At 35.8% G+C, this 18,694-nt stretch overlaps 1 protein-coding gene across 1 annotated transcript in view; it reads left to right on the forward strand.

Annotated features, from left to right (window-relative positions):
* Positions 1-18,694, forward strand: part of LOC127380806 (lipoxygenase homology domain-containing protein 1-like) — a 141,586-nt gene that overhangs the window by 99,009 nt on the left and 23,883 nt on the right. The window contains exons 30-33 of the mRNA XM_051610288.1: positions 3,031-3,283; positions 8,012-8,253; positions 10,731-10,857; positions 12,867-13,015. Coding sequence (XP_051466248.1) covers positions 3,031-3,283; positions 8,012-8,253; positions 10,731-10,857; positions 12,867-13,015 — 771 coding nt within the window. The remainder of the gene's footprint in view (positions 1-3,030; positions 3,284-8,011; positions 8,254-10,730; positions 10,858-12,866; positions 13,016-18,694) is intronic.

Here is an 18,694-nt window from a genome sequence, read left to right on the forward strand (position 1 = left end):
ACAGAGCAATAGCAGAATGCTGAGTGTCTTCCCAAGCAGATCCTCTGTTTTAGGTGACCTGTTTTTGTACTGTCAACAATAAAAGTTTTCTTCAGCTTATTTATTTTTCTACTCATGTTCTTCATTGTGCAATAGGTTCTTGGGAAAGGTTGAGCAGTGAGATGGCAAAGTGTTTTCATGATACTAAGTTGAGGTAATAAATATGAAATTTGGTGGCAGAGATTGCAAGGACCTCCATATAATGAGTGACTGGGTAGCAAAATGGCAGATAAAAATAATTGTAGCTAGAAGTAAAGCAATGGCTGCGCAGGGGGGAAACCTCTTCAATTTGCATGCATAATGATGGGCTCTGAAATAGCTTTTACACATCAGAAAGTGACCTTGGGATTGGGACAGGTCTGTCATGATGTCATCTCAGTGCTTCATAGAGGCAAAAACCAAAGTCAAATAGAACAGATCAAATGTTTAGGAATTATTAGAGAAGAGAAAAAATCCAGCTACCCTGGATTAGAAAATACAGTCATGCCCCCAGGTAAGTTTTCTAGGGCAGATGCACAGTAGACTCTGTGATTTGTTCTGATTCACTTGTCTTAAGAAGTGCAAGAAGAATGTCAAGTGATAAGAAACATCTTCCATACAAGGAGCAACTAAGCAAACAAGTACTGTTTGGCCTGGAAAAGGGATGATGAAAGGAAGGGACAGGGAGATAAGAAGTATTAAATGGCATAGAGAAAATGAGCAATTCTACTTTCTCACGAAATATAAGGACTCAGGAGCATTAAATAAACTTACAGGTGGCAGATTAAGAACAAAAGGAGGTGGCTTTTTACACAGTGCATAATTAATCAATTTTACTTTCTTGCACAAGATGTTGCAGATGATAAAATGCATGTTGGTGCAAAAAGCCATTACACATTGTCAGGGAAGACGACTTTCCTCTGAGGGCTGTTAAGTGAAAAAGCACAATCTCTGGCTCGGGAAATCTCTGAACCGCAAATTGCTAAAGCCTGAGAGTCTTTATATTCAAGAAGCATCTCTATATATTTGCCCTGTTTTTCAAATCTTGCCTAGAAATCTGTTATTGGTAACTGTTGGCAACAGGATACTGGACTAGATGGATATGAGGTCTGACATACTGCTACCAGTCTTACATTCTTTTTTACATAGATTAATTCAAAAGTTGGATTGAAGTTTTAGTGAGAGTACCTAAGAATAGAAGTTGAAAGGAAGAGATGTTAAGGGCAAGCTGTCTTGAGAGGCAAGATTACGTCAGCAACATCCCTGGAAAATATGGAAGGGACAGGAAAAGAAAACAAGGAAACTTGAGAAAATTGCAACAAAGGGTAATGATTCTATGATTCTGAAGTTGATTTAATTACTGCTGAAAGTAAGGCTTGTTTATATTTAAGTAATTGTCTGTGTAACTTCTTCACCAGTTTAATGGGTTAAATAAAGGGATAGTAATTTTGCCTCCTAACATTTTATATAAAGCGAGATGATTCAAATAAAATCCTTTTTAGTTTCATTAATTACACTTCCAGTAGTGTGTTTAATGCAGTTCTGAAGGTCTTTATACTGAGGGGAAAAAAATTATTGTAATGACATCAACCAAAAGTACGTTCTTGCAAATGCTGAGGGAGTGGGCTATTTAATGTATTATTATGAAAATTCATTGATAACAATGGACGATTATGACCACTGTTGTCTAATGACTGTTAATTATTATCACAAAGAATGAGGCTAATGATAGGTCCCTTTCCCAGATAGAGTTAGTTGTGAAGGAACACGATTATTAGCAATACAAGCTGTTTCCTCTAAGTCAGGGGTCATATAGACTGACAAGTAAATTATATTTGGCTCAGAACTACAAAGAATAAAATTAAAAAACAGTGAATGCTCCCAAAAACTTATTTACAAGACATTCCTCACAGCTAGATCTTATTTTAGGCTTCATATGCATTACGTGAAGGGGTACAACTTGCCATGGTAACTGTTTGGGGAAATTGCAGATATAACAAGGTAAGAATGCTGGAAGTCCTGAGGCTGTGATAGGAATAATAACTTTGATGTTTTCTTTTTCTGAGCACATTGTAGAGAATAGTCCTACGAAGACAGGAGAATGGACCAGATGACATAATTCTTTCTAAAAATCATCTCATCCTTTGTTTCTTTCAGGTCCTCATGCTTTTTCCTGCTTTGTGGCAAATTGGTTGGCAACAAATAAAAATTACAGCGTCTGTTTCTACTACCCATCTGGGGTTTTTTTCATGTCACCCACACATGCCCATGTATCTACCCACCCACTCATATTATCTCTTTCACAGAACACATTCATTCTCTCACTCACAGAAGTTATTCATCCCAACATGCACTAGTGCAGTTGCCATTTAGCTTTTGTGTACTGGTAGCCGTAGCAATATTTAAACAGATGTCTATTTACATCTGAAGAGCACATCAATTCTTGCCTGTATGCGTGCACAGCCTTAGTTATAGTTTTTAATGTCAGTATCTTCCTTTGTTTGCATAGTCACCAGCAGTGTCAGTATTTCTGTTCAGAGCTTAATAATACGCCATTTCCCTTTTGATGTCTTTGAATATAAAAGACCTGTAAATGTTTAAATTAAGATGCCTTATCTAAACCAAAGTTCAATTTACGAGGCCTATTCTGATATTTGAATCACTCCTTTCAGTTATGAGAGACTAGCTGGACTTCAGTTTTCATGAGACTTCTGTAAATAAACCAATGATCAGAGGTTTCTTTCTACCCAAAATAGTGGGATGTTTTTAATAATAAAACCTGGGATGCAATGATCATGAACAAGGAAAAATGTACATATTCGAGGATCCACATATTTTCTGAACAAGGTCTCCAAATATGAATGTCAGCCTATAATATATTTCTTTACTATCAGAAAGGAAAAGATACTTTAGCATTGAAAGGAACCTGTTCCAGACAAAATCTTCTTAAAGATGGATTGTAAACTACATGGTTTTATCAGTTTGCTATTAATTTTGCCTTTACCTTCGCAGGTTTGTATCTCTGTATTGAGAGCAGTAGACCTTGGACAGTTAAGCAAAGTGCTTGTTGAGCACCATAATGTGGGTTATGGAGCTGGATGGTACCTGGACCAAATTGTCATCCATGAATCAGGCAACAATGACGGCCAATATGCATTTCTTTGCCAGCAATGGTTAGACAGTGGAGTTGGTGATGCACAGACAGAAAGGATGTTGAAAGTTCTTGGAAAAGTCAAGAATGAGACATTGACAGGAAAGATTTGTGGTAAGGCCCAAAATCATCAAAGCTCCTTCCAGCTTTTGTTTTAATTGTAGCTCATATTATTTTTTGGGTTATTTTAAAGCCTTAAGCCAAAATACAGAAATGATATATCTTACATGAGAGTTGCCTCTCACACCGTTTTTCTCTCCAAGCACTTTCCAGAGCTTGTAAATACAATTATAATATTCACGGGAGAAATACTAGAGCAGAAGGGAGATATTAAGCAATGGAGGCAGTGAAGGAACTGTGTTTTCAGTTGAGACTAGAAAAAAAGCTGAAGCAGAACGAGGTAGGTTGTTCCATATGGCAGTCAATGCAGAGCAGAAGGCTCCTGCAACAGTGATGAAATCACAAGAAGAGATACAAAAACTCTTTTAGCAGAATGATTTTCCCGTATGTTCATATATTTGCAGAAAGCATTTGCTTTTATTTGCAGTTTTCTTTTTTGCTTACATCAGTGGCACAAGTTCTTGCAAACAGTTAGTTGACCTGAACCCAATACCCTATTCAAATGGTTTCATGAAAAAAGATGAAAATTCAGAAATAACTTAGACTCTGAAAACATGATAAGTTGTTTATGCTTTGCCAGGGTAGAGTATTTCTTAGCTCTTTCACATGTCTTTTTTGGAGAGGTGTAAATTGTTGGTTTGGGTCCATTTATGAATTCTGAATCAGAACTGGTAGACCAAACTATATAAAGTTTAACTTATCTGAAGGTGTGAATTTGCATTTTCTATCAGCAGTTTTGTAACCTGATCTTAAATAATTTCTATGCTCATAGATACTTCATTTTATGCTCAGAGTTTTACATTATACGTAGTTGCAGACACAGTTAGTAGTGTGTATTTAGCTGCCTGTACTTAGTCCACTAATTAATATCTTATATCATCTAAGGAAATAGAAAAATGTCACTGAGACAAAAGGACAGAATACCATGGAGATATAAAGATAGGATGAGCAGCTAGGCTACTGACAATTTCAGAACAAGAAAAAGCTGTATTGCACCACTGCAAGTATTCTAGGTCTCTAAAAAAGCAGATTTCTTTGGTGCCCTTCATAATCCACAGAGCAAGGCCTGCATCTCCCAAGGCTAATTCAGAGCAGAAGCCCAAGGTTGGTCAGTCTGTTGCATCTTTCTTCACTGATACTACAAAAAGCGAGAGAAATCTTGCATCCTTGTTTATGCACCTTAATTGTGTCTAAACACAACTAAGTAAAAACATTTTCCTTCTTCTGTTTCCCCCCCACACATAGTCTTCAAAAATCTGATTGCAGACTTGCCAGTATTTTCCAGTCTATTATTAATACTCAGCTCTGTATCTATTGAAAATCAGTTCTGGTCTGGGTGTATAATAACTTTAGAAAGAATATGACAAGTAAGCAGAGAGCCTGTAAGGAACAGAAGAATAAAAGACTGACCAGCAAAAAGTGACCTTAAAGTTCAGAAAGTATATGGATACAATGGGACTTACTAAATGTCAAACTGACTCGTATTTTATAAAAAAAGTAAAACAAATTATAAAGGTTCTTCAACCATTTACTTATTCAAAGAACCTGGAAAGATGTGTAACTAACTATACAGGGACAACAGATTGCAGACTGAAGGTATGTAAGTAAAATCCCTAAACAAGTTGAATACTTTATCTCAATTTTCATTAAAGAAACAATGTTGGGAAAGGAAACAAAACCAAAATTACTAATAGTAATGAGGCTACTGGAAACGACCAAATATAATATACAAATAGAACTTCAAATTTCATGTAGTCAGACAGTGACAACCAAAGGGGTTGTTAGCCCAGAATATTGAAGGAATTGGGAAATGAACTGGCAGATCTAGTAGCTAGGATTTAAAAGAATTTTATGAAGACAGAAGATAAGACTTGAAAATAGCAAAGATCATCAACTTCACCTAAAAAGCAGAAAGCACAATGCAGGTGACTTGTAAGGGATCACATGCAAGCCTTTATAATACATTTGAGGTAAAGAGGAGTTAAGATAACAGAAGCAAATAGGAAATGAGAAGGAATGATCTTGACTTCACTAAAGACAGATTGTAAACCAAAGCTGATATTCTTTAGAAATATTTTCTGGTAAGAGAAATATAATGACATCTAATCTGTCTTAATTTCAGTGCTGAGTTTTATTTGCTTTATGGGACATTTTTAAGTAATAAAAAGAAAGCGGAAAGTAGCAGTAAAAGGAAGAATTGTCTGTTGGTGCTACAAAGCACTGTCAGGAAACGAAGTGGTTGTAAAACAAACATTGAGAACTGGAGGAAAGTAATGGAACTGAATTCTATAGCACAGAGCTTGAATCCAGTTAGGCATAAAACAGACTAAATATTTGAACACTAAATTCTGGCACAGGTTCCTAATGTTTATTTTTTTTAATATTATTTTTAATTACGACTTAAGTAGTAGCTAGTAGTCTAAAAACTGTTTTGGATCTGTATCTGCATGTCGTGTAGTGCTTTCTGCTACAAGAGTTCACTATCAGGTTATGACTAGGAGAAAAACCTGGGCTTGCTATATGACTGCAGGATAGTTTTTGAGACAGTAATGAGGTGAGGCTGTGAGAAAACTGATTGTGATCCCACGTTGATCACTGAATATAGAAAAGAATGAATGTCACTAAAAAGAAAGAGTGATATTTCACCAGGAATGTTGTGTGTTATTGTGGTCATCTCTGTCCAGAAGAACTGCTTCAAGCTGGAATAGCTGTAAAGAAGTTATGAGGACTGGGAATACAGCAAGTCTTTGTTGTGAAAAGATATTGACAAAACTTGATGTATTCCAACTAGCAAATTAAATGCTTAAAATGGACACAGTTTTGATCTATCACATTAAAGGCAGCTTACATATCAAGGAGGTAAATTAATTTCAGAAGTCCATTAATGCCAGTCTGTGAAAATTAAAAGAATTCTTAGGAAGAATGAATTTTTAGCATAGCTCTCTTTTAGATTTAACTGAAGAGAATGAAAGAAGCTGAAAGTAGCTGCTTTTAAATTGGATCTTGACAAATTTATCAGAGATTATACAATAGAGTTAACATTTAATAGCAGTGTTATGGTGCTATGTGATTCAACAGAGACAGTCCTTACAGTCACTCTTCCTTGGTAGCTGTACATCGATGGTTTAAAGGCTCAGCATTTCAGAACCTAAGGGCTAAAATCCCCTTGGATTATGTCACAGGGAATTTGATAACTCACTGCTTGACTTCCATTTATTCATGGATATCATTGGCTTAATTTAACTTTATGTTCATAGACATGAAAATGGTAGCTATTTATGATTATCCATGGAGTCATAATATCTGAATTTATTTTAGATTATTATAAGGATGGCAATTGTTACCTTTTTTACCTTCACCAACTACTGAATTAATAGAACAGATCCAACCTGTTCTAAAGATTTGCCTATTGTGTTTAGAGACACAGACTTTGCAGGACATAAACTCAGAAAATCTCTGTTTTCATCATTTAAAGTAAAATAACCTGTTTTGTAAAATAGCTGTTTGACATTATTAAATCCATTCTCTGCCCAACTTTTCATTAACAGAGCTAAATTATCTCAGTAGAAAAACTGTCATACTCAATTCTGCACCAGCCCAGACAACCAAAACCTCTGCAGGAGCTTCATCTCTGTAGCAGTAATGTTTTTTTGGTTTTTTTTTATTAATGTAAAGGATGGTTTCGAGAGCTCTGAATTTTCCATATATTCTATTAACATGAATGAATATGTTAAAGCAAGATAAATCAGTGGGATTTTTTTCATGAGTACAGTTTTCTGATCCTGAAAAATGTTTGGTTGATAGGAGGCTTAAATAAATAACCATTCAGTATACTGTTACAGAAGTTACTCAGGAGCCTACCTGATATTAGTCTGTACATCAATCTGCAGTCCTTATAACACTGCATTTCATCTGGAATGCTTAAAAGGCTGAAAGGTTCACACCATACCTTTACTTTGAACAAGAGCTGCTATTCTTTTTAAATTTATCTATTTATTTATTGTTTTGGTAAAGTGAAGTTGCTGAGTTTGAGTGTGTCCCTAAAGTAGGCAAATCTATGTGCTGTTATACAGGATTATTTTTATTTTCTCACCAAATATCACTTCTTTACAGATAAAATAGATGAAGTTCTGTACTTTGTTGGCATGATAATTTTAGTGATCTGTGATAAAAATATCACAGTTCAAGCTCTGAGCTAGTTTATCACATCAGTATCTTGTTATAGAATATATATAGCAAATTTTAGCATTCTAGTTTAAGTAGCTCCTCAAAAAGTTAACATGGAAAAAATACCTGTCCCCAAAGGCAAAACTGATAACCAGTATTATCTAGTAGAAAATACACTGCTTTTAAGCGATGATTAATGGAGAAAAAACAATTTAAAATAATCAGTGGAGGCATCTATGAGTGGAAGAAATTAACAGGTTGGCATGGCTCATTGTAAGTCTCTAATATGGAACTGGCAGTCTTATCTGCATAGTGCCACTGGACTGGCCCATCTCTAGAGGGTCAGCCCCACTACAGAAGGGCTGGTGTCCAAATCTGCTTCTCACTAGTTAATGATAATAAGTGAACCTGTTACGTGCCAATATTTTCGCTCAGTGCAAACACGGGAATGTGCTGCTAGCTGCTAACTCACTCACTCAGCCTATTACAGATTGCTGTATTATTCTGGATATTCAGAAAGCCAAATAATTATTTTCTACTGTTTTGTTCCAACAGGGACTTGGGCTGTCCTGGTCACTACTAGTGATATTTCTTCTAATTCCATGAATCCAAAAATGTCTCTAACTGTATGTGGTGAAAAAGGTACCTGTACTTCAGTCATATTGCCCAAAGGATCACTTAAAAAAAAGCAGATTTATGAGACTTCTATTGAACTAAATAAGAAATTCAATACTATATTCAAAGTTCGCCTAGAAATTGAAGAAGCTGGAGAAGGAGAGACTTGGTATTGCCATGAGGTAAAACAACAACAACAAAATAAAGCAATTACTGATTGTGTATTTATTGTAAATTTCTCCTTTTTTTCATATTCTATGATTACTGCTTCTCGTTTCCAGTTCTGTCTGAAATTACATAATGTATTAATTTACAAATGCATCTGGTAACAACACTTGTAGTGTCATAACATCAGAGACTGCTCAAAACATTCATTAGTATTGCTATGGATAACAAAAATCTTGTAAACTTCAGAGGATTTCTGGAGGGCAAATATACATGTGCTATCATCTAGAGCATATCCAGTGGTCACTTTTCAGAACTGTAGCCAGTGGCATATGTTGCAGCATTTCCATAACTCCAAATTGGCTGTTAAATGTTGTAGACCCAGTGATCTGAGGCAAATAATTAAGCTAGACACTAGGAATGCCTTTTGATGAAAATATCTGCCTTTAAGTTGGCATGTGAAAAAAAAGAGAAACGAATAGCAGAAGTGACAATCTTTCTTCTGATGTCCAAGATGCTGAAGCTAAAATTTGACATTGCACTGAAACTGCTGTGGCACTTCACTATGCACAAAATATCTTTATCCTCTTATGCTGGCAAAATAAAGAGAAGTCTAAGGGAAAGAATTCTTTTCTTTCAAACTGCAGACACATTTTAGCCTGTTGATGTCTGTATCTTGTTCTCAGTAAAAACTGGAGAAAAATAAAATATTTTCCTGTTTAATACATGCTTTAAGTGAGCTGAGCCTCCTGACATTTAAGCAGTAAGCAGGTTGTTAATTTAATCTTCATAGCCAGATGAAGTAGTCACCTAAAAAATCTATTTATATAATTTAGATTGCTTCTTGGATATTGTAGGAGACAGTGGATTACAATAAAATTTCAGGACAAAAACTTGGCAGTTGAAACCAGTGACATCCATTAGCATGTTTTACTTCATTAGCTCAGAACAATGACTCAAAGCTGAGTTAGTAAAAAAATCGTTGTGTAGGTAAGAAAAGGTTGCACATTTACATTAGGTAGGATTACAAAGAGAAAGAAAGAAAATATAATTTTCCCTCCTTTGGGACATATGCAAATTATTGGGGTTTTAAGAATTAAAACCCTGTTTGTTCTATGGATTTCGTAGCAGGACTAATTGAATCCTTGCATGCAATAACTAGGTTGGTATAACAGGTTGTGGATAATATCTGTTATGAAAGACAGGTTAGCAGTCTATTTATGTGGTTGGTTAGAAATAGAGTGGTCATTTCTATGCTATTTTATTTTGATTTTACAAGATTGCACTTCACAGAGAGTCTGAGATTTCCTGCTTCTATCACTAGTAAATGCAGGTGCAGTTGGTTGAATTCCATTTTTAGATTCAGAACTCACTTTTATAACCATAACTGCAAAATAATTACCTTGATGTTTTTGAGGAAATTTAAATTATTATAAAATAATGTCCAGAACATAATTAATTAAGATATGCTTTATTTCTGAAGCATATAATGGCTAACACCTTTATTCTTGCTTCTTTCACTTCTTGATGAAACAAAGCACAGTAAATGAAATCTGATTTTCAAGAAACTGTTAAGGAATGTAGATGTTGGCATGAAAGGGAAATGGTATTAACATTGTTCTTTACTGTACTTAATTTAAAAAAATCTTTTCAATGTGTCTGTCGTCATGAAAAAAATAATAGGAGTCTTTTGAAGACAAAAATAATGCCATCTCCCAGTGACAACTGCTAACCAAAGATGGTTGAGCTTACTGGGCTAAGGGTTTTGTCATTTTAATTAAGTAGATCATGAAGAAATGGACAAGTTAATTTTCTGTACCCTTTTCAAGGAAGTTTACTTCTTGCAACATATGTCAAATATCTTGCCTGGTCTAGTTTTCACCTCCTTATTAAAACATGTTTCATTATAGTAAGACTAAGCTACTTAGCACAGGATCACCCTTTTATTACTTGATATACAGAACTTTATAGAGATTAAAAATATTTAGTAACACACTCTATATATTTATATGATACATATGTACAGATACATATGTGCACTGTTAAACAGTCTTCATTTCCGTTTTTCAGTTTTCCCCAGAAATACTTCATTTTCTTTCTCCTGTTACTTAGAATGAGAAAACATTCTGCACTGAAAAATGTTGTGGCATACTGACATTTCTCACAAGCTCAGATGGGCATATCAACACTTTTTTTTCTTCCATATGCTGGCTGAATAGGTTACATAACGGAACCTTTTTGAACCATTCCAAATATTATTTTTTCTCCTTACAACAGTCTCTATAGCAATAATGTTGACAACATTTTAATGATTTTTAATTGGGAAAAATGTCTATTCTTTGTCTTTTAGAGGCTGCTTTCAAAAACATTTTAGAAAAACTATTACTTTTTTATTACTAATTTATGTGTAAAAGCTGTTTAATAACGTCTTTTGCTATAGCTTCCATTAGAGCACAGCAAGTGCTGAAGGTATTTCTCTTTGCTCTTTGCTAAGGTAAAGCTTCAACACAGAGAAAGTAAAAATCTTCTAGAATTTCCATTTTGTCACAACTTTGCAGATGAAGAAGGAGGAAGAGTGGCTGAGCTTCCAGTTCTCACAGCTGGCTCTCCTTTTCCAGCAGGTTTGTCACAAATCAGAAACACTGGCAACGATCTGGTCAGTGATGATGCCTAAGATTTGCAGAGCAGTCCAAGGGATTTAGCAGACACTTTCTCTTCCTTTTAGCTAGTGGTGCATAGCCAGGTCCAATCCACTTCACTGTTTAAAAAAAAGTAATATCTTGGTCCCTGTAACTGAGCGTTGTGCGTTCAAGTCCAACTGTTACCAATTTCTGACACACAGAAGAGGAAATATACAGCGCTGAAAATGAACAGTTCTCAGAGTTCAGCTTTTTCTCAATAATACAGTTTAGTTGTCTCCCAGAGGAAACAGCAGAAATCCAGAGAAATAACTCTTCTACTGTAATTTCAGGTAAGAAGGAGATCCATGGCCGTTTGCAACAGAGGCCTATCAGTTTGTGTTCCTAGCAGTCACACGTTATGAAAAGTCCTTAGTGCCAGTTGTGCCTTGATCACCTCAAGACTGGATTTTCTTTAGTTTGCTCTATGTTTCTGAAAGGATCTCATGACCAAAGTTAGTGAAGGAAGGAATAGCTCTTGCCCTACATGGATATTCTGTTATGAGAATACCCCAATGTCCTCCAAGTGTTTCCCAGGAGCGGAGAGCTTAGATCAATAGCCCAAGTAATCTGTGTATTCCTGGCCTTTTCTGCTGTGCTTTCAGAATTCGTCTCAAAACACTTGGGCAGAAGCTCCTTGATTATGAATTTGAGGAGAGTTCTACTGTGGGGTATTCCTTGGGAAAGTTTTTTGTCTTTTAATACTTTTTTTTTTTTTTACTTTTTTTTTTTTCTATAAGAGCACAGATGTTTGAAAAACCTTTACTGAGTCTGCTTCTCTTTTTAGTTGGAGCATTTAACGTGAGGGCAGATATTAGAATCATAGAATTCATAGAATCATAGAATGGTTAAGGTTGGAAGGGACCTTAAAGATCAAGAGGTCCCAACCTCCCAGCTATGAGTAAGGACACCCCATACTAGACCAGGCTGCACAAAAACTCATCCAACCTGGTCTTAAACACCTCCAGGGAGGGGGCATCAATAGCCTCCCTGGGCAACCTATTCCAGCACCTTACTTCCCTCATGGAGAATTTCTTCCTGATGTCTAACCTAAATCTCCCCTCTTTCAGCTTAAAACCATTACCCCTTGTCCTATCACTGCCCTCTCTGGTGAAAAGCCCCTCCCCAGCTTTCCTGTAGTCCCTTCAGGCACTGGAAGGCCACTATAAGGTCTCCCCAGAGCCTTCTCTTCTCCAGGCTGAACAGCCCCAACTCTGCAGTCATTTGATCAAGTTCGTGGCCCTTCTCTTTTTTTTTTTTTTTTTGTCTTTACCTTCTCCCCATAATTTCTTTCTCAGTTGAATGTTTTGGGGATGTGGCTTCTTTCTTATTTCGTGGGGCAGATCACCAGTGTGTCAGGGATTTCTCTGGGAATACAAACAGCTACTTAACATAAGCAGTCCTCCAAGAAATGCCCAGCCAAAGAGTTGTAAATCATGGAATTATAGAGTGGTTAAGGTTGGAAGATGTGTCAGAGAATACACAACACTTCTTCAAGAAAAAGAATTGATGCCTTTTTCACAGAGTTCAGCTTCATTTGAACTTTGTGAGGCTCAGAGCAGAGATGTGCTTTTTGAGTAATCTGGTGTCATCCATAGCCTAGGAACTTTTTCATAGGAACATTACATATTTAATGCATGCAAGTGAGTCGTACAGTAATATTTTCATGTCTTTATAACAATTTGGGATGTGTCTGTTTTTCTTTCATTTTCTGTTCTGCCTGTGTTTCAGGCCCACTCACAAACTGCTTAGCTTATTATTCCTTATAATCATAGTTCTTAAATTTTAATTTTGATGCTTTTATGTGTTTTTCTAAGCATTATGATATTGTTTGGCCTTTTGATGACTCTGGGCAGGAAAAAAATTAAAACATAGTAGTAGGAATGTATGAAAGAACATGTATTTTAGCTGATTAAGCTTTGGTAAACCTTTGATCTCTTCTTCCCCAACAGTGAAAAACTATGTTCTCTATATCACTACGGGAGCATCCCCTGGATCTGGAACAGATGCAGATGTGCATGTCATGCTCCAAGGCCTTTTAGGAGATACTGGCAGAAGAAAGTTAATCAGAAAAGGCAATGATAATTTCACTAAAGGAAAGGTATACTTATACTTTCTGCATGATCTTTTGCTCTTTTAGAACCCAGTCCAATTCTCATGGAATAAATGGGAGTAGGATAGAGTCTATGAAGTCCAGTTTGCAATGATCTGTGATTGTAATGTGAATATCTCTATCTATCTTACATGGAAACTACTGGTGCTTATGTAGCTGTTGCTAACAATACTGATAAAGTAATAAAGTGACTATATCAAGTGCTTTTAGTTTCAATTTTTCAAATAGTGAAGGTCTGCAGTGTCATGTCCGTGGTTTTCATGCATATTTGCTTCACAATAGAGCTATAAAGTGACTCCTTTTCCTTCAATGCCTCTTTTCTTCCCATGTCATTCTTCAGACTAAGGCTCCTTTCCCTGGCTTTTGCCTTTTTACGGGCAGGCTGCTCCTCAGTCTGGCTCTTGGTCTCTCTCTGGAATGTCAATCATTATCCTCCATAGTTTTCTTACCAAGAGAGTAATTCACTCACTGTGCCAGAGTGAGTCTTGAAGATTGTGGATATAGCCTCATCAAAGACCAACACAGCTGCTGTAGAAGTATTTGCCTGTAACTTTGTCAGTATTAAGAGAAATTAGAGGGAATTTAGTTACTGAATGTGCTGCAAAAACATAGGCAGATTTAGAGCAAAATGCATGTCTTTAACATAAAACCTAGTCCCTGTAGGAAGTCCTGTAATGATAGAAGGAGTGAAATTTTCAGCTAAAAAGATCTCTACATTTTTAAAAGATGGAATAAACAGTGTTTTTATTTTCTGCAGATCTTTATTTGAAAGAAAAAAAAAAAAAGCTTAAAACAATTTGATAAGGATTCTGAAACAAATGTCTGTTACAGAAAATTTGAGTTGGAATACTTAAAGTTTAGGAAAAGAAACACCAGTGTCTTGCAACCAGAAATGCTGAACATATTAAACATTAGGCAGTGCTGTGTGTCTTTCTCATAGCATGTGCACTCTTCCACCTTTCTGAAGCTTCAGTGAATACTGTGATTATGGTATTCCAACCCATCCCCCTTTTGGAAATATCACACTGCAAACAATTCCCTTCTGCTCATGTCGTCTGCCAAAAGAATGAGTTTCTCTAAGGAAGGGAACTTGCAAATCAGCTTGGATTGATGACCAAAGCAGAGGCATGATATGTGGGATTTGGAGCTCAGCTCCTAACTATCAACAGCCTCATGAATACAGTGAGAGTTGAAGGGGGTCATTATCTTACTGGATTTTTGCCTACTTAAAATGCCTATTCATAAGAAAAGTGAGAGAGTTATTTGGTTTTTTTGTAAGGAACTAAATACTAGTGGATGAGAGTGCTCAGTTTTATAAAAGTGCATTCATCTTCCCTAATGTTGAAATTCAGATTATGGTTTTCTGAGAAGCTGTTTTAATTGGATTTCAGAGCTGCAGTCCTTTTATCCTCATGGAGTAAAGTAATTTTATTGTAAGTTTTACTGGATTTCTCCTTAAATCATAATTCTGCAAGTAAGTAGTCTGATTTCTAGACTGACAGTTTTTCAGGAAGAGGGACCAGGGAAGCAGATCTAGAAACGTTGCCTGGGAGGACGGAAATTAACTACAAAGATTCATAACCTAAGGGGCCTTTCTATAGTCCTTGTGTCTACTTCAGTGTGACACAAAATTCTTCTCTTTTACAGAGTAAGAAGCAGAGCTGGCATGTACCCAAGTTTTCATTACTTATTTGACATTTTACAGGAGCGGTGTGTAAATGTGACACAGTATCCGTTTATTTCTAAAAGTAGATCTCATCACTGGAATATTTTAGGTCACTAAATAGAAATTGCTTTTAGATAAGTAATAGAGAAACACAGAAAAGTCTTGATTTTCCCCCTGTTCAGTAAATATAAAGGTATTTGGTTAATTGACAAAGTGTGAATTGATTTTGCAAGCACGACTCCTGCCTTTTCAGCAACATTTTGTTCATGACATGTTTTGGAAATTTCCCAATGTTTTCTCCCATTTGTAAGTAATCTCCAAAAAGACTCTCAAGTGTAGAATGTCTCCTCTACCAGCCCAATCACATATTGTGCTGAGCACCCCTGCAGTCAGAGAATCTGGACCTGGTATTTTAGGGGATTTTGGAGTATAACAGACACATAATTTGCATTCTGAATCTTAACAGTTGTCCTGACATTTTAAAATGTGCTTTTCCTTGCAATAATTTTTCCCCTGACTATACAGTAACAGCTAGTGAACTGGAACTGTGTTTCTGTTAGAAATCACATCAAAATATGATGTTAATCTCACAGAATGTCAGGGCTGCCAAAAACAACAGTTTAGCAATGCAGAAATACATAAAAATGTTTAAGTATTCAGTGGACTTTGCAGTGGATTGGAGAGATGCTTCTCTTATTTCACAGGTCTTTTCTTTACATGAGCTGGGTTACATGATAGTGAAAGACTGATTTAGCTTCTTATAACTGAAAAGTTGGTTTGTGTCTTTCCAAAGCCCTTACACCTATGAGACTTTGGGAGAACTGGTAGAAAAAGTAATGTGTATGAAACTATTAGTTCAGCAGCACGCTCCCTGTAGCTCAGCCCATGTCAGAGAGAGAAGCATTGTCACCAGAAGAGCTGAGTTTCTGATGATCTGAGACAAACAAGTGTGAGGATGAGTGCTGCAAGAACCATGTTCTTTCAAATTGCTATGACATTGGTGCCTTGTTTGATGTTCTCCTAAAAACTCGAAGGACAGACGAAGCAATCTCAAGGCACTTCTTCATGCCCTTCAGCTTCCATGAAATCCTAATCGTATTTATTCATACTTCATGAGTCAGTTTAAGTCTGATAAACATTACCACTGTACTTTTTTTGAAGCAAGTGTACTCAGTGCAGACATTCTGTAAAAACCAGGGCTCAGTTGTGTGAAATCCTTACAGTATTTCCATATTGCTTCTGGCACTCAACATCTTTTAGCAAATGAAATTCTTTGTGCTTCTTTATATGGTCTTTGATAGACTTGCTGTATGTTCTGTCATATGGCTCTGAGTTACCCATACATTTCCTCTTTGAGAATGTGGCTTTTTTCAGAGCAATTCTATGAAAGCCAGTAAATGACATTAGAGTATTTTAATCTCCAATATTTTAAGTACTCGAAGTTACTGAAGCAGTAAAATCTTTGTGAAATTTTACTTCATTCTATTAGTTGTTCAAAAGATATATCCTTTATCCTGCCCTATATTTAGACATCAACTGCTCAGGTTGGTACCATGGTAACTGCAGCACATACAAAAATTGTCAGTGAGAGGTGACTGCTGGTGTTCAGTTTCAGTACTCACAGATTAAGCATTGGCAATTTAAAAAAATTACTTCAGGAAAAAATCCACATGTGACAGAATACACTAAAAAGGGCCAAAATGTGGGACAGTGGCCACTATTAGGAAGTCACTGTTTGTCTGCAGTGTCCACATCACATTGTATCTAGAATGCTACTTCTTTGAAACTACAGATAAACCTTCTCTTATGGAAAGCATTTCTGACATAACGATTAAATAATTGCAAAATGCCCTTGATCCAAAATGTGTTCATCATAGTGGCCAAGTATTGTAGTACAGAAGTGAATGTGACATGATCTGGTCATCGAGAGGAGGGATTATTCAGATGGAGACTAGGAAAACTGGGAATACCATCATAGTGAAGGAGAGACTAGTTGGAGGTTGTCATAAACTGTGAGGAGAAAAGCAGAAAGAGCGTAACTAAAACTTTATATAACCCTAGGAAACAGTAGCAAATTTCTCAGCAGTGTGCAGTTCTTGGGATGTTATTCCCTAGTTTGTAGTTACAGTCCATTAGTAACAGATTGGTAGGAGGCAAAGCTAGAATATACAATAGCAATCACCCAGATTACCTCCATAACACTGGCCAATGGACTAGAGCTGTTAGACTGAATGATTAGTTTTGGTTTCCTGACGTATTCTTGCAGAGCAAGAAAAAATGTAATACTTTCTTGCCAAAAATTAAAAATTGGGCAAAATTAATTAACACTCAAATTCTCTAATTCCTTGGAGGCTTGGCGTGGGGGGGCAGTTCTCTATCTATGAACAACTCATAATTACATATATTACATTTCTAAAGCTGAAAAGTATCACTTTTAGCTTTAGTTGCCTGCAATGTATACATTTGTTCTAGCGTAATGGTTTGAGCTTCTTCTGCAGAAACGGGGTGAAGTAGATGCTTCTAGGAGGTGGTTACTTTCTTTCTTTATCTGGACATTTATCTTAAAATGAAAGGAATTATTCTTAAAAGTTTATCTGCTTGTTTCTCAAGATTTTACAAGGAAACTAACCCCTTGTCTGACTACAGATTTTAGATAGGCACAGTTGGGTGAGTGAATTCTAGGCCATATTTAATTGTTTTTAAATAAACAAGAGAATTTTAAAATAAAATACATATTACTTTATTAGCTGGATTTATATAAAAAAATGTAAATAGTTATGATGAATCCAAGTCTACATTTTTTAGCAAATAAAATGTTCAACCATTTACTTCAATGCTGTAAAAACTGAATTAACTTCAATTCAAGTTAAATAGCTTAGAAAATATATCTAACTCAGAAGGAATGGCTTCCAGTGATGAAGGGTTCATCTAACTGGAGAGTTGTTTCGAAGCTTAGCTATCCTTATATAAAAAAAAAAAAAATCACACTATTTTTCAAGATTTAACTTCTGGGAACTGGATTTTGTCACTCTTTTTGACTGTTAGCCTGAATAGCTCTCTTACACCAAATTTCTGCTGACTTTGGCAGTATTTATGGCAATAAACAAATCAGTATGCCATTTGCAAGTTAAATAGATTAAGCTGCTTGATTCACTGGAAGGCCGACTTTCCAGTGATTTATTAACTCTCACAAACCTTTACTGGGAACTCTTAAATTTAGCACGTTACTTCTTTAAGTGTTACAACTAGCAATTGTTTCTGCATCATCTCTAAAATCTTGTTTTCTTCCAGTTCACTCATGAAACCATTAAAGAGCATAAATTGGCCTCACTACTGTGAGATGTGCTTGGAAATCTCCTCTCTTTACAGCTGCACACTTGTCAGTTGGTCATTCTATTGCCCCATTATCAGCCAAGTTGAGCCCACCTGAGAATCATTTGAATATTTGAGTATGGTATCTTAATCAAAATATTGCACAATCATATGTGTTATTAAAAGTGAACAAAATTATATCCATGTGTTTTTCTTTGCCTGTTAAACCTGATCTCAAACTCAGACTGTTATTAAATCAGTCCAACAATGAGGCTGCCCTGGATGGATTTGAATTTGTCCAAAGTTGTGTCTGACTTAGATTATTTTGGTGGGTTATTTTATTTTATTTTATTTTATTTTATTTTATTTTATTTTATATTTTATTTTTATTGTGTAATATAGTGCATCTTTACAGATTTGGATGTTCCTGAGGATATTGGACTCTGTAGCAGTCCTGCATTCTATTAAATGCATTTTATTTGAAATCTGATTTAAATGTCTTTTACAAGTTAGTTGAATGGTCATAGTTGCTGATTATTATAATGTACTACTATTCTTTTTTACTCCTGTTGCCATTCTATGCATGCAAATCCTGTTTCAAAAAGATTCTGATCCAGTTATTCTAAGCAAATTAACATAAGGTCAGTTCAGGGCAAATGTTATTCAGGTTTTTTTACTGCTCCTGTTCT

Source organism: Apus apus, chromosome 2 (assembly GCF_020740795.1).
Source record: "Apus apus isolate bApuApu2 chromosome 2, bApuApu2.pri.cur, whole genome shotgun sequence".
Classification (NCBI taxonomy): domain Eukaryota; kingdom Metazoa; phylum Chordata; class Aves; order Apodiformes; family Apodidae; genus Apus; species Apus apus.